The sequence below is a fragment of the Pongo abelii genome, chromosome 4 (assembly GCF_028885655.2).
Source record: "Pongo abelii isolate AG06213 chromosome 4, NHGRI_mPonAbe1-v2.0_pri, whole genome shotgun sequence".
In the NCBI taxonomy this organism is placed as follows: Eukaryota; Metazoa; Chordata; class Mammalia; order Primates; family Hominidae; genus Pongo; species Pongo abelii.
The window spans coordinates 142,763,863-142,791,447 of NC_071989.2; the positions used below are offsets into that span (position 1 = coordinate 142,763,863).

Here is a 27,585-nt window from a genome sequence, read left to right on the forward strand (position 1 = left end):
TGGGGGAAGAAAAAGGCCATAAAAGAGAATCGCACTTAAAGGTACACTGTTGAAAAATCTAAACTATAAAATTAATTACCTGCCATTATTACATCAACAACAAAAAGGCATTTTACTTTACTGTTTTATTTTTTTTGAGATGGTGTTTCACTTTTGTTGCCCAGGATGGAGTGCAATGGTGTGATCTTGGCTCACTGCAACCTCCACCTCCCAGGTTCAAGCAGTTCTGCTTCAGCCTCCTGAGTAGCTGGGATTACAGATGTCCGCCACCACGCCCAGCTAATTTTTTTTGTATTTTTAGTAGAGACGGGGTTTCATCGTGTCGGCCAGGCTGGTCTCAAACGCCTAACCTCAGGTGATCTGCTCACCTCGGCCTCCCAAAGTGCTGGGATTATTACAGGCATGAGCCACTGTGCCCAGCCCAAAAAGGCATTTTAAATAAAAATTCTGACATTTAAAAACTGAAAATATATCGCGCCACTGCACTCCTGCCTGGGCAACAGAGCAAGACTCTGTCTCAAAAAAACAAAACAAAAAACAAAAAACCCTGAAAATATGAGCCCAGGAGTCCGGGGCTGCAATGAGCCAATACTGCACCTTTGTGCTCCTGCCTGGGCAACAGAGTGAGACCTTGTCGGTAAGAAAAAAAAAACAAAACAAAACTGAAAACAGAAAAGAGGGCTTTTACAATGTTGATGAACTCATCTTACAGTGCATGATTTATAAATACATAAATATCCATGCATACTTTTACAGTGATAACTCCTGGGAAAATGAGAACGTTAAAAAAGCCAATCTAGACAGAGTCCTTCTCATTCCACCTGCCTCTTTATGTTGGTAATACCAGAAGTCTTAAGAGAGCTGCTGTGGTCTATGTCACATTCATCCCAGCCTCCTTTCTAATCCTGTAGCTGATGATGAAAATGTGATAAATCTTCTGGCTTAGCTTTGATGCTGGGAAAAAAGAAAAGAAAAGGTTACATAACCATGTAGTCCAGTGAATCAAATTCATCTTCATAAATTAAAATATAGCAGTGATGTAATATTTATGTACTATCCAGACAGGAAGTATACTCAGAAATTATTAATATTTTACAACATACAGAAAATTCAGCAAAACATTGACCACACCATCCATTTGGAAGCCAGAACTTGATTTTCCTGTCTTGTCACTTGCAATCTATAAATGTTCACAATTTAAAGTGATAATGGAAATGCTTAAAATACAACTTTTGCTGGCATGCTTTACAGTGAAAGGTTCTAAAAGCAGAGTCACACAAACACTTATTGTTCTAAATTAAAAGCAGTCAGTTCAGGTAGTAATTCACAACATTTCACATTGAGTCAGGATATTTAGATGTGAAGGTTATATATTTCTGGATTTCACACTATTAGAAACTGTAAAAGCTTGTCTTCAAATAGTGGTGAAATGAAGCAGAGCTATTCTTTCTGGGTACTCTCTAGCACCTTTGGTAAATTTAAACTTGGCTTTAGACAACTTTTAAACAGGGTGTGAAAAAATCACTTTGGCTGTCACCTTGTATTTGAATGAATTTCCTTAACATTTAGCAGTGCAAGTGAATCAATCTGAGAGTCTTTTTAGTAATCAGAGATTTCAAGGTATGACCTATTTCCTAGTTAGACCAGTCAGTGCTTTTTTTTTTTTTTTTTTGAGACGGAGTCTCACTCTGTCACCCAGGCTGGAGTACAGTGGCACGATCTTGGCTCACTGCAACCTCTGCTGCCTGGGTTCAAGCAATTCTCCTGCCTCAGCCTCCCGAGTAGCTGGGATTACAGGTGCCTGCCACTGCACCCGGGTAATTTTTGTAGTTTTTAGTAGAGATGGGGTTTCACCATTTTGGCCAGGCTGGTCTTGAACTCATGACCTCATGATCCACCCACCTCGGCCTCCCAAAGTGCTGGGATTAGAGGCGTGAGCCACTGTGCCTGGCCCCAGTCAGTCTTTTTCAGATGAAAAAACAAAATTCCTCAGCAAAAGCAAATTATAAGAAGACTTTCACCATTTAGGAGAATGCGGTATTACCTAAAGAAACCATCTTAAGTCCAAAGAGAAAAAAATCCCCTAAGCCATCTCTCAAATGACAGGACAGACCAAGGCTATGGAAGCATACAGCTGCCGCCGGTTTGGGCTGCTGTGTATACCATCTTTTCCACAGGTGTTTGCAGGTGATACACTACTGACTCATAAGCTCCAGACAAGACTGGTCTGTGGGATCAGACACACCTTTTCTGGCTTCTATTTCTAGTGGATAAAGAGTAAAAGACAAGTAGCTCCAATGAGCGTTTATCTTGAGGTACAACTTAGACCTCTGATTTAACTAATCTGACAGACTGATTTTTTTTAACTTTTGAGACAGGGTCTTACTCTGTCACCCAAGCTGGAGTGCAGTGGTACGATCATGGCTAACTGCAGCCTCAACCTCCCAGGCTCAAGTGATCCTCCCACCTCAGCCTCTCGAGTAGCTGGGACCACAGGCATGCACAACCATGCCCAGGTAGTTTTTATTTTATTTTTTGTTGCAACAAAAGTCTCACTATGCTGCCCAGGCTGGTCTGGAACTCCTGGGCTCAAGCAATTCTCCCACCTCGGCTTCCCAAAGTGCTGGGATTACAGGCAGAGCCACCGGGCCAGGCTGATTTTTTTTTTTTTTTTTTTTTTTTAATACTCACCAACATTTGCAACATCTTAGAATCAAGGCTGCTTCCACCAAGGCAGCGGCAGCTCTAGTACCTCAGAGCTTGCCAAGATGACACAATGCACAAAAGCAGGCACACTTGTTTTTCTAACTTTTCTTTCAAATTTCTTTTTCTTTCTTTTTTTTGAAACAGTCTCACTCCGTCGCCCAGGCTAGAGTACAGTGGTGCCATCTCGGTTCACTGCTGCAACCTCCGCCTTCCAGGCTCAAGCGATTCTCTTGCCTCAGCCTCGAGAGTAACTGGGACTACAGGCATGTACTACCACGCCCGGCTAATTTTTGTATTTTTAGTTGACAGGGTTTTGCCATGTTGGCCAGGCTGGTCTCAAACTCTCAACCTCAAATGATCCGCCCACCTCAGCCTCCCAAAGTGCTGGGATTATAGGCATGAGCCACTGCACCTGGCCCTTCAAATTTCATCGTCACTTTTCTTTTTTATTATTATTATTATTTTTTGAGACAGAGTCTCGCTCTGTCGCCCAGGCTGGAGTGCAATGACACGATCTCGGCTCACTGCAACCTCCGCCTCCCGGGTTCAAGTGATTCTCCTGCCTCAGCCTCTTGAGTAGCTGGGATTACAGGCACGTGCCACCACGCCCAGCTAATTTTTGTACTTTTAGTAGAGACGGGGTTTCACCATGTTGGTCAGGCTGGTCTCAAACTCCTGACCTCGTGACCTGCCTGCCTCAGCCTCCCAAAGTGTTACTATTACAGGCATGAGCCACCATGCCCAGCCTTCATAGTCACTTTTCATACTGCCATTTTCCCTCTTGGGATAAAAATGTTCTCAGAAAAAAACGGACCACTTAAATTAGGTTGACAGCTTCTTTCTTTGAGTCAATAATGATAGCTTCCTAGTCAATCATTCCTTTCTCCTTAAGACATTACCTTGGAAATATTAATTCTGACAGTCATAGCAATGATACCTTTCCTGAGTCAGCTGCTGCTCTTTGTTAATTATCGCTCATTAATTGGTAAGGTGAGCAACCACAAAGGCTGCCAGCAGGAGCCTAGGATGGCAGTTAGATAATCAAGATTGTTTACTCAATGTATGTGTGTTTGAATCCCCTTTCAAAAGAAAAAAAATCATATACTGCAACTGTCCAACAAATTCCACCTGTCAGAAACCAATGCTCATTTCTTTTCTCAGACTTAAAAAAAGAGCTGGACAGATTGCAGAGATCTACTTGCCTCAAAGCTGCAGAACAGCCATAAAGTATTTTTAAAATCTTAAAGAGCTTATGTCTCCAAATCATCATCACTGTCTGTCTTGAGATACCAACAATGCCAGGCAATTTATTTCCACTTGGTAGCTAGCTTTAAAACCCAACTAAACTCTAATTTTTTAGCTAAAGCATCAATTCTGGGCAGAACAACAACAGACATTTTCAGGTGTATGGCTGGACATCAGGAGTATTTTGTCTATGGGCTGGCAATGTTGCCTCATGTTTTTCAGCATCCTCTGTCATGTGTGCAAAAACTGCAGGCAAAGGACGAAACTGCTGCAAAGTCCTCATGGCTCTCTTTCCAGTGGCATTCAATGGAGAGGGGACAGCACTCAATACCACACAAATTTGTCATGGTACATAGATCAGATGACTCGTTCTCAGAATGGGCTTATCTAGAAGAGTCTTAAAGATTCACCAGGCACAGTGACTCACAACACCAGCACTTTGGGAGGCTGAGGCGGGTGGATCATTTGAGACCAACCTGGGGAACATGGTGAAACCCAGTCTCTACAAAAATTAGCCAAGCATGGTGGTACACACCTGTAGTCCCAGCTACTGGGGAGGCTGAGGTGCAAGGATCACTTGAGCCTGGCAGGTCAAGGCTGCGGGTAGCCATAAGCAAGCCACTGCACTCCAGCCTGAGCCACAGAGAGAGACCACTGTCTCAAAACAAAACTGGCAAAACTCTATGCACCCTCTAAGTATCTCACTTTTCAGGATCAGCTGAATTTCACTTACAGTAGCATCAACAGACTAAAGTTAAACCTGGCTACTTAGAAAAATATAAGTTTTATTTGAAGGAAGTTGCAACACACAATTCAAAAATGCTATAGAAGTATGGCTTCTGTATAGGCTTCTTCCACATAGCTAACTGCTAATGATTAGTAAGATGGCGGCACTGGTTTCAAGATGATAATTTCATGCCTGAGGACTCTTCTCTGTAGACTCATGCTGTGCAACGACAGTGTCAAGAATGAACATCCCAGGGCAGGGGCTCTGTACATTTTTTAGGTATAAAACTCCTTTAGGATGTTTCAGAAAGACCCTTCCTAACACACACACACACACTTCACACTGGTCTACAGATAATGTTTGGGACGTGCCAAACCTCCTTAGTCTCCTACTGGGGTCTGCAGCCCAATGTCATTAGGTGTTCTGATCTCTAATACCCAACATGACTGGAAAGAGTTCAGATACCTTTCAGAAAACATACAAGACAGAGAAGTATAATGGAGAACTGATATAAAAAATCAGAAAACCTTGCCGGGCACAGTGGCTAACGCATGTAATCCCAGCACTTTGGGAAGCTGAGGTGGGTGGATCACCTGAGGTCAGGAGTTCGAGAACAGCTTGGCCAACATGGTGAAACCTCATCTCTACTAAAAATACAAAAAATAGCCGGGCGTGGTGGCAGTCACCTGTAATTCCAGCTTCTTGGGAGGCTGAGGCAAGGGATCACTTAAACTCGTGAGGCAGAGGTTGCAGTGAGCTGAACCATTGCATTCCAGCCTGGGCAACAAGAGCAAAACTCCGTCTCAAAAAAAAAAAAAATAAAAGGAAAATCAGAAAACCTCTTAGAAACAAAAAGGAAAGAATCTACCACAAGCAGTTAAAAAATAAAGGCTTGGCCAGGTGCAGTAGCTCACGCCTGTAATCCTAGCACTTTGGGAAGCTGGGCAGATCACTTGAGGCCAGGAGTTCAAGACCAGCCCGGACAACATGGCAAAACCCTGCCTCTACTAAAAATACAAAAATTAGCTGGGTGTGGTGGCACCCGGCTATAATCCCAGCTACTGGGGAGGCTGCGGCGCTAGAATCTCTTGAGCCTGGGAGGCAGAGGTTGCAGTGAGCTGAAATCGTGCCACTGCACTCCAGCCTGGGTGATAAAGTGAGACTCTATCTAAAAAATAAATTAAAAATAAAGGCTCACCTCATTCCCTGTCTATGTCTGCCCCTGCCCCTGCCCCTGCCCCATAAGGTATACTCCAGCAGCCAGAAACTATCTAGCTCCTCCCTGGCTGGGCCCCAAGAACCTCACTATAGAACACCCAAGGACTGCCCAGTATTTTTTTAAGTATTACATGAGAAGATCCAAAAAGCCACACACTCCCAATTCACACTGCTCCCCGGCTAAAAACAGTAGCCCCTTTTTAACAGCTGATTTTAGTCCGGGTGCGGTGGCTCACACCTGTAATCCCAGCACTTTGGGAGGCTGAGGAGGGCGGATCACGAGGTCAGCAGATCGAGACCATCCTGGCTAACACGGTGAAACCCTGTCTCTACTAAAAATACAAAAAAAAAAAAAAAAAAAAAAATTAGCTGGGCGTAGTGGCGGGCGCCTGTAGTCCCAGCTACTCAGGAGGCTGAGGCAGGAGAATGGTATGAACCTGGGAGGCGGAGCTTGCAGTGAGCTGAGATCGCACCACTGCACTCCAGCCTGGGTGACAGAGGGAGACTCCCTCTCAAAAACAAACAAACAAACAAAAAACAGCTGATTTTACTTACTTATTTATTTTTTTGTCAGGAGTACTGTGTTGAAGTAACAGCTGATTTTAAAAACATAATAGCATCTCGAAAACCAACCTGAAGCTTTTCCCCAGGTTCAGATTAAAACTAAAAGAATACTTTTTTAAGAAAAACAAACCACCCTGAAAATCAAGTGGGATGTGCTATTTGGGACTGAAATACTTTATGAGCAACTGAGGATTTGATTATTTCCTTGACACCCATATGGAAGAGGACCTCTATATGTGCCCCACCTCCCAAGACAAGACCTAAATGTGGAGGAATGGGCTTACCTATGTTTCTAAGAGCAGACCTAAAAAGGGGCCAGCAGCTTTTTACTCTACTGCTTCAGTCGATTTTATAAGTATTTTCTGAGTACCTTCTCTGGGGTATAAGTATACTAGGTTTGGGAGTTGTAAAGACTAAATAAAACTTTAGACACCATCTCTAAGGTCACAACTGCTTTAAAAGAGGCCTGGATAAAGTGCGGAAGATAAGCGAGCAATTAATTCTGCTGCCTGAGCAGACAAATGTGAAACAAGCACGTTTTGGGGGTGACTCTGAAAAGTATTAATAGCTGGGATGCCCAGCTCCATATTCTGAGGTTCTTTCTGCCACACTCTGTAGCCCCAGCTCCAGTGTCCAGATTCAAGACTCTAGGCAAGACTCACTGTAAAAAGCCCATTGCCTGAGATCAGACCCCACAGGATAGAGAACAGCTATGGTATCAACATTGCTCCAGGCACGTTCTTATCAGCAAATCAGAGAAGCCAAAGAAGTCAGGTCGGCACTCACACCCCGGGTAAGCATGAGTTAATTACTCTCTTACCAACAAGATTTTTTAAGAAGTAGGAAACTTAAGTATTCTAGCCAACATTTTTTTAAACTTCAAGCAAAAATCTTAAAACAATGTTCCTAAATAACCGGAAGAGGTTAAGCTTATGTGTTACCTCATCAACAATGCGTAATTTACCACAATGAGTTGTCAACTACTTATGAAAAGGCTTATACCAATTATGGGGAAATAAAAATGAAAGGGTATAGGTCTTTGGGGCAGTAAACAAGAGCATTCAAAAACAATATACTCTAATATAGTGTCATTAAGGCAGGGACTGTTAACTCTACACCATTTCATCACATGCACTTGGAAATCCTATTTACCTTTTTCAATAATTCACGTCTGGTAGTAAATTGTGGCAGGTCTTCCACTTCAATCCCATCGGCCATTTCCATCACCTTGTCTAAAAGGTCTTTATTGTAACTGCACAATAAAAAGTAGTAAGGTAAAAACCTTGGAAGAATTGTCACTGTGGATTAACAAGAAACTGCAGGTTGCTCAACCATAAAATCAGCTCTCAGGGAACTGACCTGATACTGCAGGGCAAACCTATACATGTTCAGCACAAGGTTTTGAGATGGAGTCTTGCTCTGTCCCCCAGGTTGGAGTGCAGTGGTGTGATCTCGGCTCACTGCCACCTCCACCTCCTGGGTTCAAGCAATTCTCCTGCCTCAGCCTCCCAAGTAGCTGGGATTACAGGCGTGTGCCACCATGCCTGGCTAATTTTTTATTTTTAGTAGAGACAGGGTTTCACCATGTTGGCCAGGCTGGTCTCGAACTCCTGACCTCAAGTGATCCTCCTCCCAAAGTGCTAGGATTACTGGCGTGAGACACCGTGCCTGGCCCTGTGAACACTTCTTACTTGTAGATACAGAAGTGGACTTCAGAAATACCAGTACAGCAGAGGTTTCAAGATTGAGAAGAACAGAGGCACTGTACATCCAGCAACAGATATTCTCAGATACAGGATGAGGACCAAAATATTTTTATTTTTTAAATACATGTAATGTTAGTCTAACAAAAACATTATTTATTTCCCCAATTCTCTGACATTTGCCTAACCATGGAAAATCAGGATTTCCCAGGAGCACCTAGAAGGCAGGGAAAAGGGACGGGTGCCTCTGGCATTGCTTCCCTACGTACTGTTCTAATAAACCCCAATATGTGAAGCAAAACCAAGTGGCTTAGGCCTGGAGGGGCCAAATGACCAGAGTCAGGCAGCCATAATAGGTATAGAAACCAAGATCAAATCAAGTCACCCTATTTTCCTAACACAATTTCAGGAAAATCGAGGCTCTCTAACAGGGAGTCTCAAGATTTGCCACCTTCCTCATGGAGGGGTGAAGGGAATGCCTTATCAGGCACTTCAAAAGCGGGCCTTTGTTCTTTTGGTGCTGCAGCCAGGATGAAGTAGGCTTTGAGACCTTCACAAAAAGGCATCGGCCATTTTCATAAGAGGGAAAGCAGAGGTGAAGCTGGTTCCTACTTAGGACCCCGTGGGCTGTGGAGTGAGGAGAAAAAGCCATAGGATACAGATTACGTCCTCTCATTAGTGATTAAAATCCATCAATCCTGCCAGAAGCTGCATGGCCCCAGGTATATCACTTCTCTCCCTAACCTTTTTCATCTGTAAAATGGGGATCTCCGTTTCTCTCTCTGCACGTTTGCCATGTAGGTGACAGGAGCTAACGGACTTCGAATGCATACTGCAAAGGTGATGGTTTGAGCTAATAATAATAGTAATACAAATAACAATAGCAACTTTTGAACCCGCCATGTATTTAGCTCTTCACCCTTTAATTATTACAGTCATCATAACCACCCTTTTACCAGAAGAGAAAACTGAGGCTCAAAGGTAAGGATCTTTCCAAGGGGCCTCCAGGGTGGGAATCAGTCTTCGGGCCGACCAATGCGGATGGAGGTTGGGCGTGGGTTCAGTCTGGGGCAGAGGTTCGGGTCAGGGGTGAGCCCCGGGAGAGGCCTTGAGGGTCGGAAGACAGGGGACAGGATCAGTCGGCCGGCAGGGGTCCGCACCTGCAGCCTAGGAAGAGATGGTTGGCCCAGACCATGGAGAGGGAGAGCAGCTGGTCCAGGCGGCCACCGCCGTCGGGCGGGTCGCGGTAGTCGGGCAGGTGGCGCAGGATGAATTCCATGCGGGCCTTCCATTGCTTCTCGCTCTCTGAGTAGGAGCGGAACTGCTCCGCGAAGTCGGCCGCCTGCCGCACCCCCGAAACCAGCTCCTCAACTGCGGCAGCCGCCTCGCCACCGACCATGGTGCCCGCCGCAGCCGAGGACCGGATAGCCCGCCGCCTTCCCGACGCGCACTGCGCCACCGCCTGCCGGCCAGAGGGGCCCCGTCAGCGCACGACTGCTCCAGAAGACCAACCTGGAGCGCCCTCGCCCGGAGCGGCGGCCTGTGGGGGCACAGAGCGGCTCCTGGCTCCTCAGACCGCCGCAGCCCGTGGCGCCCGCCCTGGGTCTACCCAGGGCTACTAGCGCCTTTTGCGGTCGACCCTGCGGGGAACCGGTGGGAAAACTGCGGTCCCTAAACACAGAGTCGGAGCGCCCTCTTCCAGTTGGCAGCTGGATGCCAGCCAGAGCTATGCTGTGCCCTTGCCCTGAGAGTTCCCCGGGCACCGCCTCATCCTGAGCGACACCAGGGGTCTCCACAGCCACGAAAGTTGGGGCCCGCCTTCCTGGAGCGAGTAATCCATCCATCCCGTGAATACTTGCCAGGCACATTGCTAGGTGCTGGAGAGGCAATGAGAGCACACTCGGAGCCCTGCTCGCCTGAACTTTACCATGGAGTGGAGGAGTGGACATTAGTGACATAATTGCTCAAGTAAATGGAGAATTTCAACGTTGACAAGTATTAGTAAAGAGAAGTCCAGCGTGCTACAACCATGAATAAGCAAGGGACCCAATCTAGTCTTGGGGTCAGGGAAGTGATCCTGGAGAAGTGAAGAATGAGCAGTTTTCTGAGTAAAGGGGAGTCGGTCAAAGCAAGAGACAGCATGGCCTGGTAAGAGAATTGCAAGATAGAGGGTAGGAGGGGTTGGGGGGCGGGGCAGGGCAGGTAGAGAATGGAGAAGATGAAGTTGCAGGGGTCAGCAAGGCCAGTAGGCCAGGCAGGGATCCTGGCTAGATCCCAAGAATGGGGAGCCGCTGAAGGATTTTAACCAGAACAGTGACACCTGTGTTTGCAAAAGATGCTGGAAGGAGCCAGAAAGAATGTGTCCAGAGGAAATGAGCAAGTTTGGACTTGGTTTTAAATAGAGACAGGGTTTCGCCTTGTTGCCCAGGCTGGTCTCGAACTCCTGAGCTCAAGTGATCCGTCTCCCTCAGCCTCCCAAAATGCTGGGATTACAGGTATGAGCCATCGTGACTGGCTGAACCTGAAAGTTTTTATTTAGCTGGCATGACTGCTGTCTGTTCAAGTCTCAGGTAGCAGACACACTGAGAGAAAAAAGAGCTTCCTTTTAAGTGGTGAATTTTCCATCCCTGGAAGCATTCAACTACAGTAACTGGGTGTTGGGACTCAGAAACCAATACCCCAAAATGTATTTTGACATGCTGAACTGATGAAGAAGCCTCAAGGTCTCTGTGACCTCCCCCACCAACACACACTCCTGTCTGTCAATTCTTTGTTCTTCCCAAAGCACAAGATGAAGTTGTTCCCTTATCTGCCTAAATTTAGTCCAGAACGCCAAAGGAAACAATTACCTCTGGTTCCCTCCCTGAGTTTTCATTAAGTGAACTTGTTTTGCAGGAGGAAAGACTGAAGTATGGTCAACACACCAGGACAGACTTTTGTCACAAACCCTTGTCTCCTCTGCAGGCCCAACAGGCTTTGTCCCAGGCCATTGCATGTTCTTCAAGCCCATTGAATTACCCTAAAGATCATTTACTACCCATCTAAAATAGTCACACTCTGGATGATGGGGTAATCACTCTGTGATTAACTATGCACATTAATAAACTTGTATGTCTTTTCTCCTCTTTTTTTTTTTCTTTTTTTGAGAGCAAATTTCACTCTTTTTGCCCAGGCTGGAGTGCAATGGTGTGATCTCTGCTCACCGCAACCTCTGCCTCCCAGGTTCAAGTGATTCTCCTGCCTCAGCCTCCTGAGTAGCTGGGATTACAGGCACCTGACATCATGCCCAGCTAATTTTGTATCTTTAGTAGAAACAGGGTTTCACCATGTTGACCAGGCTGGTCTCGAACCCCTGATCTCAGGTGGTCCGCCCTCCTCGGTCTCCCAAAGTGATGGGATTATATGTGTGAGCCACAGCGCCTGGCTGCCTTTTCTCCTCTTAATCTGCCTTTTATCAATTGATTTTCGCAAACCTCAGCAAAGGAAAGTTTTCCCTTCGCACAAGGAGTCACTTGAGCCTTCACCAGCTTTGAGAGATTATTGACCTAATAGGCTTCCCCATTGCCCCAATCAAATGTGAGGTTGGGGTACAGAGGTGAGCCTAGAATCCACGATCTAGGGCTCCAGTGCAGGTCCTGTATTGTGAGTGTGGCCTGTGGGGAGAGCTGATTACGTCCTGTCTGCTGCTTCTGCAGCTTCTTTTGGGGCATTAGGGTCCCCAGAAATCAGAGCCTCAACAAAGCATGGAAATACGGGGCAGTCCGCATAGAATGAGCCTGAAGACCCAGCACCAAGCTCAGTGATATGGCATAATGGTTAACAACAGGGAGGCATGATATTCATGCTCATGTGGGCAAGCAAAGTGTCAACAGGCCTGTGAGACGAAAGACAGAGTCAGCTACTCCCAGCAATCAGGAATTGGTGCACAGACCTAAAAGTCCCAAAAGTGAGTTCAGGTCACACATCCTGAGAGGCTCGTTAAAATGACAGACTCCCCCAGGCTCACCATTGGATGTTCAGAATCAAGGCCCCAGGTAATTCTTCTTCCAACTGCCGCTGACCAAACTTAGAAAAACTCAAAGTTAGACTGGGAGTGGTGGCTCACGCCTGTAATCCCAGCACTTTGGGAGGCCGAGGCGGGCAGATCACGAGGTCAGGAAATTGAGACCATCCTGGCTAACACGGTGAAACCCCGTCTCTACTAAAAATACAAAAAATAACCAGGCGTGGTGGTGGGCACCTGTAATCCCAGCTGCTTGGGAGGCTGAGGCAGGAGAATGGCGTGTAGCCAGGAGGCAGAGGTTGCAGTGAGCCGAGATCGCGCCAATGCACTCCAGCCTGGGCGACAGAGTGAGACTCTGTCTCAAAAAAAAGAAAAACTCAAAGTTGTTGAGGGTTCTCTGAGCTAAAGTCTTGGTCACCTGATTGTATAGTACAGAGGTTAGCTCAGAAAGTCTTGGTCACCTGATTGTATAGTACAGAGGTTAGCTCAGAAATAGGAACCCAGGCTCTGCAAACAGCAGCTGCAGTTACACAGCCAATCCTGCCAATGGGGTGTGAAAAAGCTAAAGGTCATGCAGCAACTACCTTATTTAGCGTATCTGTGACAATTATGGAGCATATGCATATACATAACGTACGGACGAACATATTCAGACATTCATACAATTGTAAACCCAAAAGTGCACAAATAGGTATTCTTTTTTTTTTTTTTAATACAGAATCTTGCTCTGCCATACAGGCTGGAGTGCAGTGCCATATCATGGCTGACTGCAGCCTTGACCTCCCAGGTTCAAGAAATCCTCCCACCTCAGCCTCCATGAGTAGCTGGGACTACAGGTGTGTGCCACAATGCCCGGCTAATTTTTAAGTTTTTCATAGAGATGGGATCTTGCTATGTTATCCAGGCTGGTCTCAAACTCCCGGGCTCAAGTGATTCTCTTGCCTCAGCCTCCCAAGGTGCTAGGATTACAGGCATGAGCCACTACACCTGGCCAGGTATTCTTTTAAAAAAAAAAAAATGTGATGTTGTTAACATTATGCTTTCAAAATGTTAAGCAGTATAAAATATTGGCCAGGCACAGTGGCTCATGGGCCTGTAATCCCAGCACTTTGGGAGGCTGAGGCAGGCGGATCACCTGAGGTCAGGAGTTCGAGACCAGCCTGGCCAACTTAGCGAAACCCCATCTCTACTAAAAATACAAAATTAGCCAGGTGTGGTGGCACGTACCTGTAATCCCAGCTACTCAGGAGGCTGAGGCAGAAGAATCGCTTGAACCTGAGAGGCAGAGGTTCCAGTGAGCTGAGATCGCACGATTGCACTGTAGCCTGGGCAACAGAGCAAGACTGTCTCAAAAAAAAAAAAATTGTTAATGGCCACACACAGTGAGACCCTCATCTCTACAAACAATTGCAAAATTAGCTGGGTATGGTGGTATACACCTATAGTTCCAGCTGCTTGGGAGGCTGAAACAGGATGATCGCTTGAGCCCAGGAGTTCAAAGCTGCAGTGAGCTATAGTAGCAACACTGCATTTCAGCCTGGGAGACAGAGCAAGACCTTGTCTCAAAAAAAAAAAAAATAATAATAATAATTAACACTTCACAGAACAATGTGACAAGTCCAGTTATTGACCAGTTTATTGTTTCTAACATTTTTTCATGATTCAGACTTTTTTTTTTTTTTTTTTTTGAGACAGCTTCTCACTCTGTTGCCCAGGCTGTAGTGCAGTGGCGTGATCTCAGCTCACTGCAACCTCCGTCTCCCAGGTTCAAGCAATTCCCCTGCCTCAGCATCCCAAGTAGCTGGGACTACAGGGACTTGCCACCACGCCTGGCTAATTTTTGTATTTTTAGTAGAGACAGGGGTTTCACCGTGTTAGCCACACTGGTCTCGAATTCCTGACCTCGGGTGATCTGCCCGCCTCAGCCTCCCAAAGTGCTGGGATTATAGGTGTGAGCAACCGTGCCCAGCTGTGTTTAACTTTTTGAACAAACTGTTTTCTACACAGTCTGAACTACTCTCCACAGCGCTACTGGTAATGCGTGAGGGTTCCAACTTCCTCGCATTCTTGCCAACACTTAGTATTTTCCCTTTGTTAATTTTTAAATTATAGCCATCCTAGGGGGTACAAAGTGATACCTCATTGTTGTTTTGATTTGCATTTTTCTAATAAGTAATGATCCTGAGCATCTTTCTTGTACTTATTGGCTGTGTGTATATCTTTTTGGGGACATGTCTATTCAGATCACTGCCCCCTTTTTTTCCCCTTTCTTTTTTCCCTTTGTTAGAGTTAATTTTTTGCTTATGAAATATTTCAGGCCAGGCACGGTGGCTGACGCCTATAATCTCAGCAGTTTGGGAGGCCAAGGCGGGCACATCACGAGGTCAGGAGATCGAGACCATCCTGGCTAACATGGTGAAACCCCGTTTCTATTAAAAATACAAAAAATTAGCTGGGCGTGGTAGCAGGCGCCTGTAGTCCCAGCTATTTCGGAGGCTGAGGCAGGAGAATGGTGTGAACCCAGGAGGCAGAGTTTGCAGTGAGCCACAGAGCTTGCAGTGAGCCAAGATCGCGCCACTGTACTCCAGCCTGGGCGACAGAGCAAGAGTCCATCTCAAAAAAAAAAAAAAAAAAAAAAAAAAAAGAAAAGAAAAGAAAAAAAAGAAAAAATATATATATTTCAAACATATGGAAAATTATGGAGAGTAATGTAACAGACACCACATTACCTGCTCCAACAACATGAACCTTTCCCATATTTGCTTTGAGGTGTTGTTGTTGCTGTTTAATAGACTTTTTTTTTTTTTTAGAGCAGTTTTAGGTTCAAAGCAAAACAATAAAGGTGCCAGGCGCATAGCTCATGCCTGTAATCACAGCACTTTGAGAGGCCAAGGCAGGAGGATTGCTTGAGCCCAGGAGTTCATGACCAGCCTGGCCAACATGGTGAAACCCCATCTCTACAAAAACTACAATAATTAGCTGGGAGTAATGGCACTTGCCTGTAATGCCAGCTACTCAGGAGGCTGAGGCAGGAGGATTGCTTGAGCCCAGGAGTTCAAGGCTACAGTGAGCTGTGATTAAAAAAGAACACTAAAGGATGTAAGATTTTACTCCTACTTTCAACCTAACAAGTATCCATACAACAATTTCAAAGGATACTGGCAAAAGACACAGATCTTGAGACAAAGACAAAGATCTTTATTACTCACAGCACAACAAACAGCATGAGCTTCATGTTTGCCCTGGTTCCCCTTGTCCCCCAAGTCCCACAGGGGCTATGCCAAGGGGCCCAGTTAGATGAGGTATACAAAGTGGGTTTGTATCACAGCTGAGGAACTCTAAATTGAAAGAACATCAATAATTAATAACGAAGAACTACAAGCATATTTGCCCAACCTTTTCTCCAGAGCAATTACTTTTATCTGGACAGTAAATAAACCTGCCCTTTGCTCTGGAGATAGAAACTATCTCCTTTTTTTTTTCATGTAAGTATCTAATTGCTCCAGCAGAGTTTGTTGAAAAGACTATTCTTTCACTCAATTGCCTTGGTAACTTTGTCAAAAATCAATTAACCACATATATGTGTGAGTCTATTTCTGGACTCTGTATTCTGTTCCACTGATCCATGTGTCCGTCCTTTTGCTAATACCATATTGTGACATTTGTTGTTGTTGTTGTTTTTGAGACGCAGTTTCACTCTTCTTGCCCAGGCTGGAGTGCAATGGTGCTTTCTCGGCTCACTGCAACCTCCGCCTCCCGGGCTCAGGCGATTCTCCTGCCTCAGCCTTCAGGGTAGCTGGGATTACAGGCATGCGCCACCATGCCTGGCTAATTTTGTATTTTTAGTAGAAATAGGGTTTCACCATGTTGGTCAGGCTGGTCTTGAACTCCCGACCTTAGGTGATCCGCCGGCCTTGGCCTCCCAAAGTGCTGGGATTACAGGCATAAGCCACGGCGCCCAGCCTGTTTTTGTTTTTGAGACAGAGTCTTTGTCACCCAAGCTAGAGTGCAGTGGCACGATCTTGGCTCACTGCGACCTCTGCCTCCCAGATTCAAGCAATTCTCCTGCCTCAGTCTCCAAAGTAGCTGGGACTATAGACGTGCACCACCACGCCTGGCTAATTTTTTTTTCTCTTTTTTGGTAGAGATGGGGTTTCTCCATGTTGGTCAGGCTGGTTTCGAACTCCTGACCTCAAGTGATTTACCTACCTCAGCCTCCCAAAGTGCTGGGATTTCAGGCATGAGCCACCACACCCAACCCATACTGTGTTGATTACTATAGCTCATGAGTTTGCAAATGTAAAGGGTGGGCTACATATAATTCCTGCTACATTTTTATTGTAGCAGGAATTTTTATTGTTTCCTTCTTCAACCGTTTAAAACTGGAAAAAGCAGTTTTAGCTTTTAAGCCCTGCAAAAACAGGCTGCAGGCTAACCTGTAGGCCAGTTTGCCAACTCTGCTATAGATTTATGGTAAGTCTTAAAATCAGGTTGTATGAGTTCTCCAAATGTGTTCTTCTTTTACAAAACTGTTTTGGCTGTTTTAGCTTTTGCTTTTTGATATAAATTTTAGCATCAATTTCTAGAAATAAATGCTGCTGGTATTTTAATTGGGATTATATTTAGTCCATAGATCAACTCGGGGAGAATTAACATCATTATATCGAATCCCCCCATCCATGAACATAGTATATCTCTCCATTTATCTAGGCCTTCTTAGTGTTGTGGTATATTTTTAAATCCAATGAAACATTAGATCTTACATATATTTACCACTTTATTTGTTATCCATTCCTTATGTATCTCTTACCCTCCATCTGGTTTCATTTTCCTTCTACCTGAAAATTTTACATTAGAAATCCTCAGGCCGGGCAAGATGGCTCATGCCTGTAATCCCAGCACTTGAGGAGGACAAGGTGCAAGAATTGCTTCAGCCAAGGAGTTCAAGACCAGCCTTAATTAATTAATAAAAAAATTAATTAAGGCTGGGCATGGTAGCTCATGCCTGTAATCCCAGCACTTTGGGAGGCCAAAGTGGGCAGATCACCTGAGGTCAGGAGTTTGAGACCAACCTGGCCAAAATGGTGAAACCCTATCTCTACTAAAAATACAAAAATGGTGGCTCATGCCTGTAATTCCAGCACTTTGGGAGGGCGAGGTGGGTGGATCACCTGAGGTCAGGAGCTCAAGACCAGCCTGGCCAACATGGTGAAACCCTGTTTCTACTAAAAATACAAAAAATTAGCCAGATGTGGTGGTGCATGCCTGTAATCCCAGCTTCTCGGGCGGCTGAGGCAGGAGAATTACTTGAACCCAGGAGGCGGAGGCTGCAGTGAGCCGAGATTGCACCACTGCACTCCAGTCTGGGCAGCAGAGGGAAACTCTGTCTCAAATAATAATAATAATAATACAAAAATTAGCTGGGCGTGGTGGCCCGTGCCTGTAATCCCAGCTACTTGGGAAGCTGTGGCAGGAGAATCTCTTGAACCCAGTGGGTGGAGGTTTCAGTGAGCTGAGATCGCCACTGCACTCCAGCTTGGGCCACAGAGCAAGACTCCATCTCAAAAATAAACGAACAAACAAACAAAAAGTAGCCAGGTGTCATGGCATGTGTCTGTGGTCCCAGCTACTCAGGAGGCTAAGCAAGATCCTGTCTCAAGAAAAAAAAAAAAAAAATTCTGTAGTACAAGTCTGCTGGGGCCAAGTTCATTCACCTGTTGTCTACCTGAAAATGTCTTTATTTTGCCTTCTGTATTAGTCATATGACTGCATAACAAATTGGTCCAAAATGTAGTGTCTTAAAATATAAACATTATCTCATAGTTTCTGTGAATCAGGAATTCAAGACTGTCTTAATTTGTTTTCTGGTGTTTCAGTTATGTGAAGGTTTGTCTGGCGCTGGAGGATCTACCTCCGAGGTGGCTCATTCACATGGCTGTTTGCAGCAGATCTCAGTTCATTACTACATGGATCTCTCCACAAGACTGCTTGAGTGTCCTCACATGGCAGGGGGTCTTCCTTCAGAGTAAGTGAACCAAGAAAAAGCAAGGAAGAAGCCATGCTATCTTTTGTGACTTGGGGTCATAGGTCACATGCCATCATTTTTTACTTACTGTATTCATTGAAAGTGAGTCACTAAGTCCAGTACACATTCACAAGTAGGGAAATTAGGCTCCACCTTTTCTTTTCCATTTTTTTTTTTTCTTTTGAGACAGAGTCTCACTCTGTTGCCCAGGCTGGAGTGCAATGTCACATTCGAGGCTCACTGCAACCTCAACCTGCTAGACTTAAGTGATCCTCCCACCTCAGCCTCCCAAGCAGCTGGTACACACAACCATGTCCAGCTGATTTTTAAAAATTTTGGCTGGGCGTGATGGCTCACACCTGTAATCCCAACACTTTGGGAGGCCGAGGTGGACAAATCACAAGGTCAAGAGATTGAGACCATCCTGCCCAAGGTGAAACCACGTCTCTATTAAAAATACAAAAATTAGCTAGGCATGGTGGTGTGCGCCTGTAGTCCCAGCTACTCGGGAGGCTGAGCAGGAGAATCACTTGAACCCAGGAGGTAGAGTTTGCAGTGAGTCGAGATTGTGCCACCATACTCCAGCCTGGTGACAGAGTGAGACTCTGTCTCAAAAAAAACAAATTCTTTTTGGTAGAGTGTATTAGTCCATTTTCACACTGCTGATAAAGACATACCTGAGACTGGGAAGAAAAAGAGGTTTAACTGGACTTACAGTTCCACACGGCTGGGGAGGCCTCAGAATCATGGCAGCAAAAGGCACTTCTTACATGGCAGTGTCAAGAGAAAAATAAGGAAGAAGCAAAAGCAGGAACCCCTGATAAGCCCATCAGATCTCGTGAGACTTATTCACTATCACAAGAATAGCATGGGAAAGACCGGCCCCTGTGATTCAGTTACCTTCTCCTGGGTCCCTCCCACAACACATGGGAATTCTGGGAGATACAATTCAAGTTGAGATTTGGGTGGGGACACAGAGAAACCATATCATAGAGGCAAGGTCTCACTATGTTGCCCATGCTACAGCATGGCAACTCCTGTGCTTAAGCAATCCTCCCAAAGTGCTCAGCCTCCCAAAGTGCTAGGATTACAGGCATGAGCCACCGAGACCACCTTTCTTCTTCTTTTCTTTTCTTTTTTTTCTTTTTTTTTTTTTTTGAGACAGAGTACTGCTCTGTTGCCAAGGCTGGAGTGCAGTGGTGTGATCTCGGCTCACTGCAAGCTCCACCTCCCGGGTTCACACCATTCTCCTGCCTCAGCCTCCCGAGTAGGGCGCCTGCCACCACTCCCTGCTAATTTTTTGTATTTTTAGTAGAGATGGGGTTTCACCGTGTTAGCCAGGATGGTCTCAATCTCCTGACCTCGTGATCCGCCCGCCTCGGCATCCCAAAGTGCTGGGATTACAGGTATAAGCCACTGCGCCCGGCCTCTTCTTTTCTTCTTCTTTTCTCCTCCTCCTCCTGCTCCTCTTCTTTTTCTTCTTTCTTCTCCTTCCTCTTCCTCGTCTTCTTCTCCTTCCTCTTCCTCCTTCTCCTTCTTCTTCCCTCTTTCTTCTCCTTCCTCTTCCTCCTTTTCTTCTTCCTCCTAGTTTCTCCCTCCTTCTCTTTTCTCCTCCTCCTCCTTATTCTTATTCTTCTTCCTCTTTTCTCTCCTCTCCCTCCTTCTAAGACTACCTTACAGAATATTCCTCACTAATTATTTTTATTATGGACCTAGAAACCCTAAGCTAATTATGGATATTCTAGCCATGAGTGGTGATGTACACCTGTAGCCTTAGCTACTTGGGTGGCTGAGGCAGGAGCATCACTTGAACTCAGGAATTCATGCTGCAGTGACCTATAATTACATTACTGCACTCCAGCCTGGGTGACAGAGCAAGACCCTATCTCAAAAAAAAAAAAGAAAAGAAAAGAAAAGAAAAAGAAATAAATAGAACAAATATTTAATTTTGCATTTTCAGTATTTATAGATAACCATGTTTCCTATGTAGAATTATTAATATAATGACTTACATTAGTAGATTTTCTTATATCAAACCTTATTTCTATTCCTAGATTAAACTCCATTTGGAATAGCATATTATTCTTTCAGTGTGTTTTTGGATTTTGTTTGCTATAAATTTATTTATGATTTTTAAATATTCATGAATTAGATTGGTCTATTTTTTCTTTATTCTTATAATTATTATTATTATATTTTGGTATTGATGGAGTCAGAACATGCTACCCTAAAACATGGCACCTTGGCATTTGAGAAAGCAGCAACAGGAAGGTCACTCTCACCATCCCTTCTCCTCTCCCTTCCCCCCGAAACAGGTCATACAACCTAGGAAGGCCTTTCCAGCTGGGCTGGAGCTGCCTACAGCCACAGAGATGTTGATGCCTAAGAAGAATTGGATTGCCATTTATGAACTCCTTTTTAAGGAGGGAATCATGGTGCCCAAGAAGGAGGTCTACATGCCTAAGCACCCGGAGCTGGCAGACAAGAATGTGCCCAACCTTCATGTCATGAAGGCCATGCAGTCTCCCAAGTCCCGAGGCTACGTGAAGGAACAGTTTGCCTGGAGACATTTCTACTGGTACCTTACCAATGAGGGTATCCAGTATCTCTGTGATTACCTTCATCTGCTCCTGGAAATTGTGCCTGCCACCCTATGCCACAGCCATCCAGAGACTGGCAAGCCTCAGCCTAAAGGTCTGGAGGGTAAGTGACCTGCAAGACTCACAAGAGGGGAAGCCGACAGAGATACCCACAGACGGAGTGTTTTGCCCCCTGGTGCTGACAAGAAAGCCGAGGCTGGGGCTGGGTCAGCAACCGAATTCCAGTTTAGAGGCGGATTTGATGGTGGATGTGGTCAGCCACCTCAGTAAAACTGGAGAGGATTATTTTGCATTGAATAAACTTACAGCCAAAAAAAAAAAAAAAAATTTAAGAAAACTAAAAAAAAAAAAAAAACCAAAAACCTAGAAAGTTACTCTCTGACCTTCTCCCCTAAAGCAGGTCATAAGGCCTTCATTCAAGAGGTACCCTTCCTGTAGCCAGAAGGCAGGAACATCCTTATTCCTGAAGACACGGAGAAAAAGAATCTAAACAAATAGGCCTTACTAGGTTTCACTGAGTTTATTATCATTAGATCATACCTTTTTTTGGTTTAAATAGGGTCTCGCTCTGTCACCCAGGCTGAAGTGTAGTGGCAATCACAGCTCACTGCAGCCTCCATCTCCCAGACTCAAGCAATCCTCCCACCTAAGTCTCCCAGTAGCTGGGACTACAGGCGGTGCCACCACGCCTAGCTAATTTTTTATTTTTTGTAGAGATGGCATCTTGCTATGTTGCCCAGGCTGGTCTGGAACTCCTGGGCTCAAGTGATCCTCCTACCTCAGCCTCCAAATTTGCTGGGATTACAGGCATGAGCCACTGTGCCCTGCTGAGCATAACCCTTTTGTTCTCCAATCACATTACTCCACAACTGTCCATGTTCCGACAGACCTAAGCATACAAGGCAGGCAGATTATCTAAGGCCAGGAGTTCAAGACCAGCCTGGCCAAAATGGCCAAACCCCATCTCTACTAAAAATACACACAAAAAAATTAGCTGGGGGAGGTGGTGCACGCCTGTAGTCGCAGCTACTTAGGAGGCTGAAGGAGGAAAATCACTTGAACCAGGGAGGTGGAGGTTGCAGTAAGCTTAGATGGTACCACTGTACTCCAGCCTGGGCAACTAAGAGAGACTCCATCTGAAAAATACAAAACAAAACAAAAAAACCTTAAGCATAAAAATAACACAATTTTACCTGCTTTTTGAGTCCTCATTTCTGAAGACTACTGTGTCATGTAAAACTTATATAAATTTGTGGGCTGGGTGCAGTGGCTCACGCCTGTAATCCCAGCACTTTGGGAGGCCAAGGCAGGCGGATCACCTGAGGCCAGGAGTTTGAGACCAGCCTGGCCAACATGGTGAAATCCCGTCTCTATTAAAAATACAAAAATTAGGTAGGGCACAGTGGCTCACACCTGTAATGCCAGCACTTTGGGAGCCTGAGGCGGGTGGATCATGAGGTCAGGAGATCGAGACCATCCTGGCTAACACAGTGAAACCCCGTCTCTACTAAAAATACAAAAAAAAAAATTAGCCGGGCGTGGTGGCAGGCACCTGTAGTCCCAGCTACTCGGGAGGCTGAGGCAGGAGAATGGTGTGAACCTGGGAGGCGGAGCTTGCAGTGAGCTGAGTGAGCCACTGCACTCCAGCCTGGGCGACAGAACGAGACTCTGTCTCAAAAACAAACAAACAAACAAAAAATACAAAAATTAGCCAGGCATGATGGTGGGCACCTGTAATCTCAGCTACTTGGAAGGCTGAGGCACGAGAATCACTCAAACCCGGGAGGCAGAGTTTGCAGAGTGGAGACTCTGTCTCAAAAACAAAAACAAAAACAAAAGAAACTGGATCCACCAAAGAAAACAACTGTTTTCCATCACCTCCCATGTATCTCATTATCTACTGCAAAAAAGAAGATTGAGGAATAAAACCCTACTTGGACTGACCTTTTCACAAGATCATGTCTGTTTCTAAGGCTCACTCAACTGCAAAGAGGATCATTTACAGCTTAATTTCTGTTCTCCAAGGTTCATTCATTCTCCCTAATAATCATTTATTGCCCCTCAAAAGAATGACCTACATTTCCCCTCCTCTGTGAATAAAGTTATATAAGCATCTGAGGGCATCTGGGCACCATAGGATTATTTGGGTAATCACTTTGTGATCCCCAATTTCCCCCTCCCATCAATAAATTTGTATGCCTTTTTCTCCTATTAATCTGCACGTTTTGTCAGTTCATTTTCAGTGAATCTTCAGAGGTTGAAGGGGAAACTTTTCCCCCTTCAACCTCTGAAAACTGAACTTCTACGGACATCTAGGGTTTTTCCTTTTTTTTTTTTTTGCTCTGTTGCCCAGGCTGGAGTGCAGTGGCATGATCTCAGCTCATGGCAGCCTCTGCCTCCCGGGTTCAAGCAATTCTCCTGCCTCAGCCTCCAGAGTAGCTGGGACTACAGGTGCCTGCCACCACGCCCAGATAATATTTTTGTATTTTTTTTTAGTACAGTCAGGGTTTTGCTATGTTGGCCAGACTGGTCTCAAACCCCTGACCTCGTGATCCACCCACCTCAGCCTCCCAAAGTGCTGGGATTACAGGTGTGAGCCACCGCACCTGGCTTTTTTTTTTTTTTTTTTAACTGGGGACACAGCCTTTGGTGGAAGCTCACAGCAGCTTTGACCTCCTGGACTCAAGCAATCCTCCTACCTCAGCCTCCTGGGTAGCTGGGACTACAGGCACGCCACCAGGCCCGGCTAATTTTATTTAAATTTTTCATAGAGACAGGGTTTTGTCATGTTGCTCAGGCTGGTCTTGAATTCCTGGGCTCAAGCAATTCTTCTGCCTTAGCCTCCCAAAGTTTGGGGATTACAGGTGTGAGCCACCGTGCCCAGCCCTCATGCACACTTTTAAAGTTTTTACTATGTTTTGCCAAATCCAGGTTTATACTAAGTTTCCATACCTACGAGTTGCAGGCTTACTCTTTAAAGCTGGTGAACAGCTACAGCAATCATTACTCTCACATTCTTGAATTTCCAGACTCTTTTGAGCAGCCTCTTTCCTCTTTGTGCAGCCCCCCAGCTCTGTGGCTGATGTTCAATAGAAGTGCCTGGCCCAGAGGCCCTGGCACTGAAACATGGGGCTGGAAAACAGCTGGTCCTTTTTTTATTTTATTTTATTTTTTGAGATGGATTTTCACTCTGTTGCCCAGGCTGGAGTGCAGTGGCATGATCTCGGCTCACTGCAACCTTCACCTCCCTGGTTCAAGCAATTCCCCTGCCTCAGCCTCCTGAGTAGCTGGGATTACAGGCACATGCCACCATGGCCAGCTAATCTTTTTGTATTTTTAATAGAGATGGGGTTTCACCATGTTGGCCAGGCTTGTCTTGAACTCCTTATCTCAGGCAATCCAACCGCCTGGGCCTCCCAAAGTGCTATTACAGGCGTGAGCCACCGCGCCCAGCCTTCCAGCTGGTCCTTATTTATCCTCCAGCACTTTCAGCTGTTCTGTTCCGATTTTGATCCATGCAACGTGGGGGGTTGGGGGGACAATCCAACAGGTGAATCCCCTCCCACCCCCAGAAATGGCTCAAGGAGACCTCCTAGTGGGTTACGGGACCACTGAGCCATGGACCCCAGGGTGACCTTTCTTCCCACCACAGTCAAGCTCAGCACATAACTTAAATACACAGTGGCCTCGGAAGTGTCAAGGAGAAAAAAATGTCCATTTTTTCCCCTCCATATACAACCAAACTGTTCTAATACAGCCAAAGGAACTGGAGAAGCAGTTTTATTTTTGCCCTTCCTGTCGAGGAAAAACTGAAAATGCAGGTGCCATGAAAATACTAAATGGAGGCCGGAGGCGGTGGCTCATGCCTGTATTCCTAGCACTTTGGGAGGCCAAGGTGGGTGGATCACCTGAGGTCAGGAGTTCGAGACTAGCCTGGCCAACGTGTTGAAACCCCATCTGTACTAAAAATACAAAATTAGCCAGGCGTGGTGGCAGGCGCCTGTAATCCCAGCTACTTGGGAGGCTGAGGCAGGAGAATCGCTTGAACCCGGGAGGCGGAGGTTGCAGTGAGCCGAGATTGTGCCATTGCACTTCAGCCTGGGTGATAGAGCAAGACTCTGTCTCAAAAAAAAAACCTAAGTAGAGAGTGCTCTTGGAGCAGGGTTTCCAAGCCTTTCAAAGGAAAGTTGGAAAACGCTATAAGTTTTCAAACTTTGGGATCTTCAGCTCTTACAGAAGTATCTAAGTCAGGTGTGGTGGTGCACACCTGTAATCCCAGCTACTTGGGAGGATCCCTTGAGCCCAGAAGTCCAAGGCCAGCCTAGGCAATGTGGCAAGACTTGTCTCTAAACAAAAACAAAAACAAAAACAAAAACAAACAAAAAAAGTAAATTCTAGGTTGGGTGCAGTGGCTCACGCCTGTAATCCCAGCACTTTGGAAGACCAAGGCAGGTAGATCACTTGAGGCCAGGGGTTCGAGACCAACCTGGCCAACATGGTGAAACCCCCTCTCTGCTAAAAATACAAAAATTAGCCGGATGTGGTGGCGCGTGCCTATAATCCCAGCTACTTAGGAGGCTAAGGTGGGAGAATCACTTTAACCCTGGGGGCAGGGAGCTGCAGTGAGCAGAGATCGTGCCACTGCATTCCAGCCTGGGCAACAGAGTGAGACTGTCTCAACAAAAACAAAACAAAACATAAATTCTGACTATTCCTTTCCTAGGGCTTCTCCAGCATCCCGACTCTCCAACAGCACTGGGCTTTCACAAGGACAAATAATATGCAAAACTTTTTGGGAGTCTACTTACGATAATTGCCTTAAATTAACATCACAAAGCAATGGAAATTGCATTCCCCTAAGGCTTCTTACTGCAGGAAGTTACCCAGCTCCTGACTGCAAAGGTAGTGACGATTAAAGTCAGGTTGGTTAGCTTCTGTCTTGCAAAGCTTGTCTGTTAATCCATTACTTGTGTTCATATAAAATGGCATTTCTGTATCAAAATGCGTGAATGTTTTAACCTTTTGTAAATATGAGCTTATTTTTTTCTGTTGAATCAGACAAGTCTTTCCTCTGCCAGAAACCTTAAAACTGGTATTCTTAAAACAGTACTCTACTAGCTGCTTTTACTTCACTGGATCGATGTTCAGCTTTCAGATCACAGAAAGTCAGTCCTTCACTATTTTGCTAGCCTCAGGCCATACCAGGAGAATTTCAGTGTGAGTGTCTTATTTTAAATGTAGCATTGGTGAACTAAAGTGCTCACAGGAAGATGGAGGAGAACTGCAGACCAGGTTACTGGAGGAGCAGAGGATGCAGTTCCAGAAGCCCTGTAATGTCTTCAGACCTTGAAGGCTGTTTTGTAGAAGATGGCTTGTTCTTCCTTAATTTTCAAGGCAAGCATAAGGCCAAAGAGTGAGAGCTATATAAAGCTAGATTTCATCTTTAAATGGAAGACTTTTAAACAATTAGAGCTGTCTGAAAGATACAAAAACTTTCTGGGATTGAACAGAGCTCCTAAGTCATTGGGAGAATTCAAAAGAATGGCCATCTCACAGGTCTACAATACATGCATGATTGAACATGATTAAATATTTTACATGATTTTTTTATAATTAAATATATATATGGACACAGCCATTTGTTTTTAGAAAGCTTTGAAGATGTTTAAGCAAGCTTAAACATTTTTATTTTATTTTATTTTTATTAAATAGAGACAGGGTCTCACTGTGTTGCCCAGGCTGGTCTCAAAACTCCTGAACTCAAGCAGTTCTCCCACCTCGGCCTCCTAATAAGCAAACTCTTGTTATTCTGACCACTAGTTTGTAGAATAGAGCCATGTGGCTAATCATCTTAATCCCACTTGGGTTTCTGAAACCCTTTGCCTGGCTGGCTGTTGTTGACACTGTAGGGGCAAAGAAGGAAAGCTTCCGCCTTTACCTTCTGAAGGTTCACTGAAAATGACAAAAGGCAGGTAGGAGAAAAAGGCATACAAATTTATTTAACATGCAGAGCACAGGGGAACTGCATGAGAAGGATTACCCAATAACCCAATGAGGCCTAGAGGTTTATAGACCCTTCTTCATGGAGGAAGGAGACATGAGGGTGTAGGAGTAAAAGATTTTTAGTGGGGAATGAATGGACCCAGAAGGCAGACTTTATCTTGTGAATAATTCTCTGGCAATTTAACAGGCGGGAGAACAAACAATGGTTTGGGAAGAAGTTTGTCTGGGCTGTAGCTATGGTGTTTAATGTTCAGTCTCTTCCTTTGTGATAGAAGTTTTAATTTTCTCTGGTTAATGAAATTTCAGGGAAGGGATCAAAGGCAAATTGTGTTCCTCTCTGGGGGTCCAGTTTCTAGGTAGATAAGGGAACTTCAGAGAACAGCTTCATTCTGTGCTTTGGGAGAGACAGGATCAGAGAGAAAGGGAGGTAGGGGGAGGTCAGAGGGAGACCCTGGCACTGAGGATTATTTCTGAGGCCCTTCCATTTTCAAAGCACTCAGCATGCCGAAGCATCATATTTTGGGGTATGGCTTTCTGTGCTCCAACATCTGCTCAAAAAAAGGAATAATTAATGTCAAAACAATAAAAATGCTTTATATTTGTATTCTTCTGTATTTGTACATATCCAGATTTTAGCTGTTTCTCTTTTACTGTATAAATTTATGTATTTCCAAATTACATATGTATATATTCCAGAGATGATTTTAGCTTTCAGGAGGACTCATCTGTTTCCTTAGTCTTAATTCTATTAACACCAAAGGATAGCTTCCTAAGCATAAAAGGGAGAAAAT

The 27,585-nt window shown here is 45.1% G+C and overlaps 1 protein-coding gene, 1 long non-coding RNA gene and 1 pseudogene across 2 annotated transcripts; 2 read left to right on the plus strand and 1 right to left on the minus strand.

The window, feature by feature from the left end:
* Positions 1-110: 110 nt before the first annotated feature.
* Positions 111-9,931, minus strand: CDKN2AIPNL (CDKN2A interacting protein N-terminal like). Its single transcript, XM_002815890.5, has 3 exons — positions 9,324-9,931; positions 7,613-7,712; positions 111-954 (listed from the first exon to the last, which is right to left on the minus strand). Exons 1-3 carry the CDS (start codon positions 9,560-9,562, stop codon positions 943-945), a joined length of 351 nt encoding a protein of 116 aa, XP_002815936.2. The 5' UTR covers positions 9,563-9,931; the 3' UTR covers positions 111-942.
* On the plus strand, positions 9,624-27,378 carry LOC134761429 (uncharacterized). The gene is made up of 3 exons (XR_010140026.1): positions 9,624-10,311; positions 18,043-18,191; positions 25,515-27,378. It is a non-coding gene; the product is annotated as an uncharacterized LOC134761429 (long non-coding RNA).
* On the plus strand, positions 19,492-21,187 carry LOC129059709 (small ribosomal subunit protein eS10-like; annotated as a pseudogene).
* Positions 27,379-27,585: the final 207 nt, after the last annotated feature.

What these genes read in the sequence shown, in the direction of transcription:
- CDKN2AIPNL (XM_002815890.5), bottom strand. Translation starts at nt 9,562, where the DNA reads ATGGTCGGTGGCGAGGCGGCTGCCGCAGTTGAGGAGCTGGTTTCGGGG. An exon ending in CATCTCTTCCTAGGCTGCAG is followed by an intron (nt 7,713 to 9,323) that starts GTGCGGACCCCT and finishes TTTATTGTGCAG; the next exon opens with TTACAATAAAGACCTTTTAG.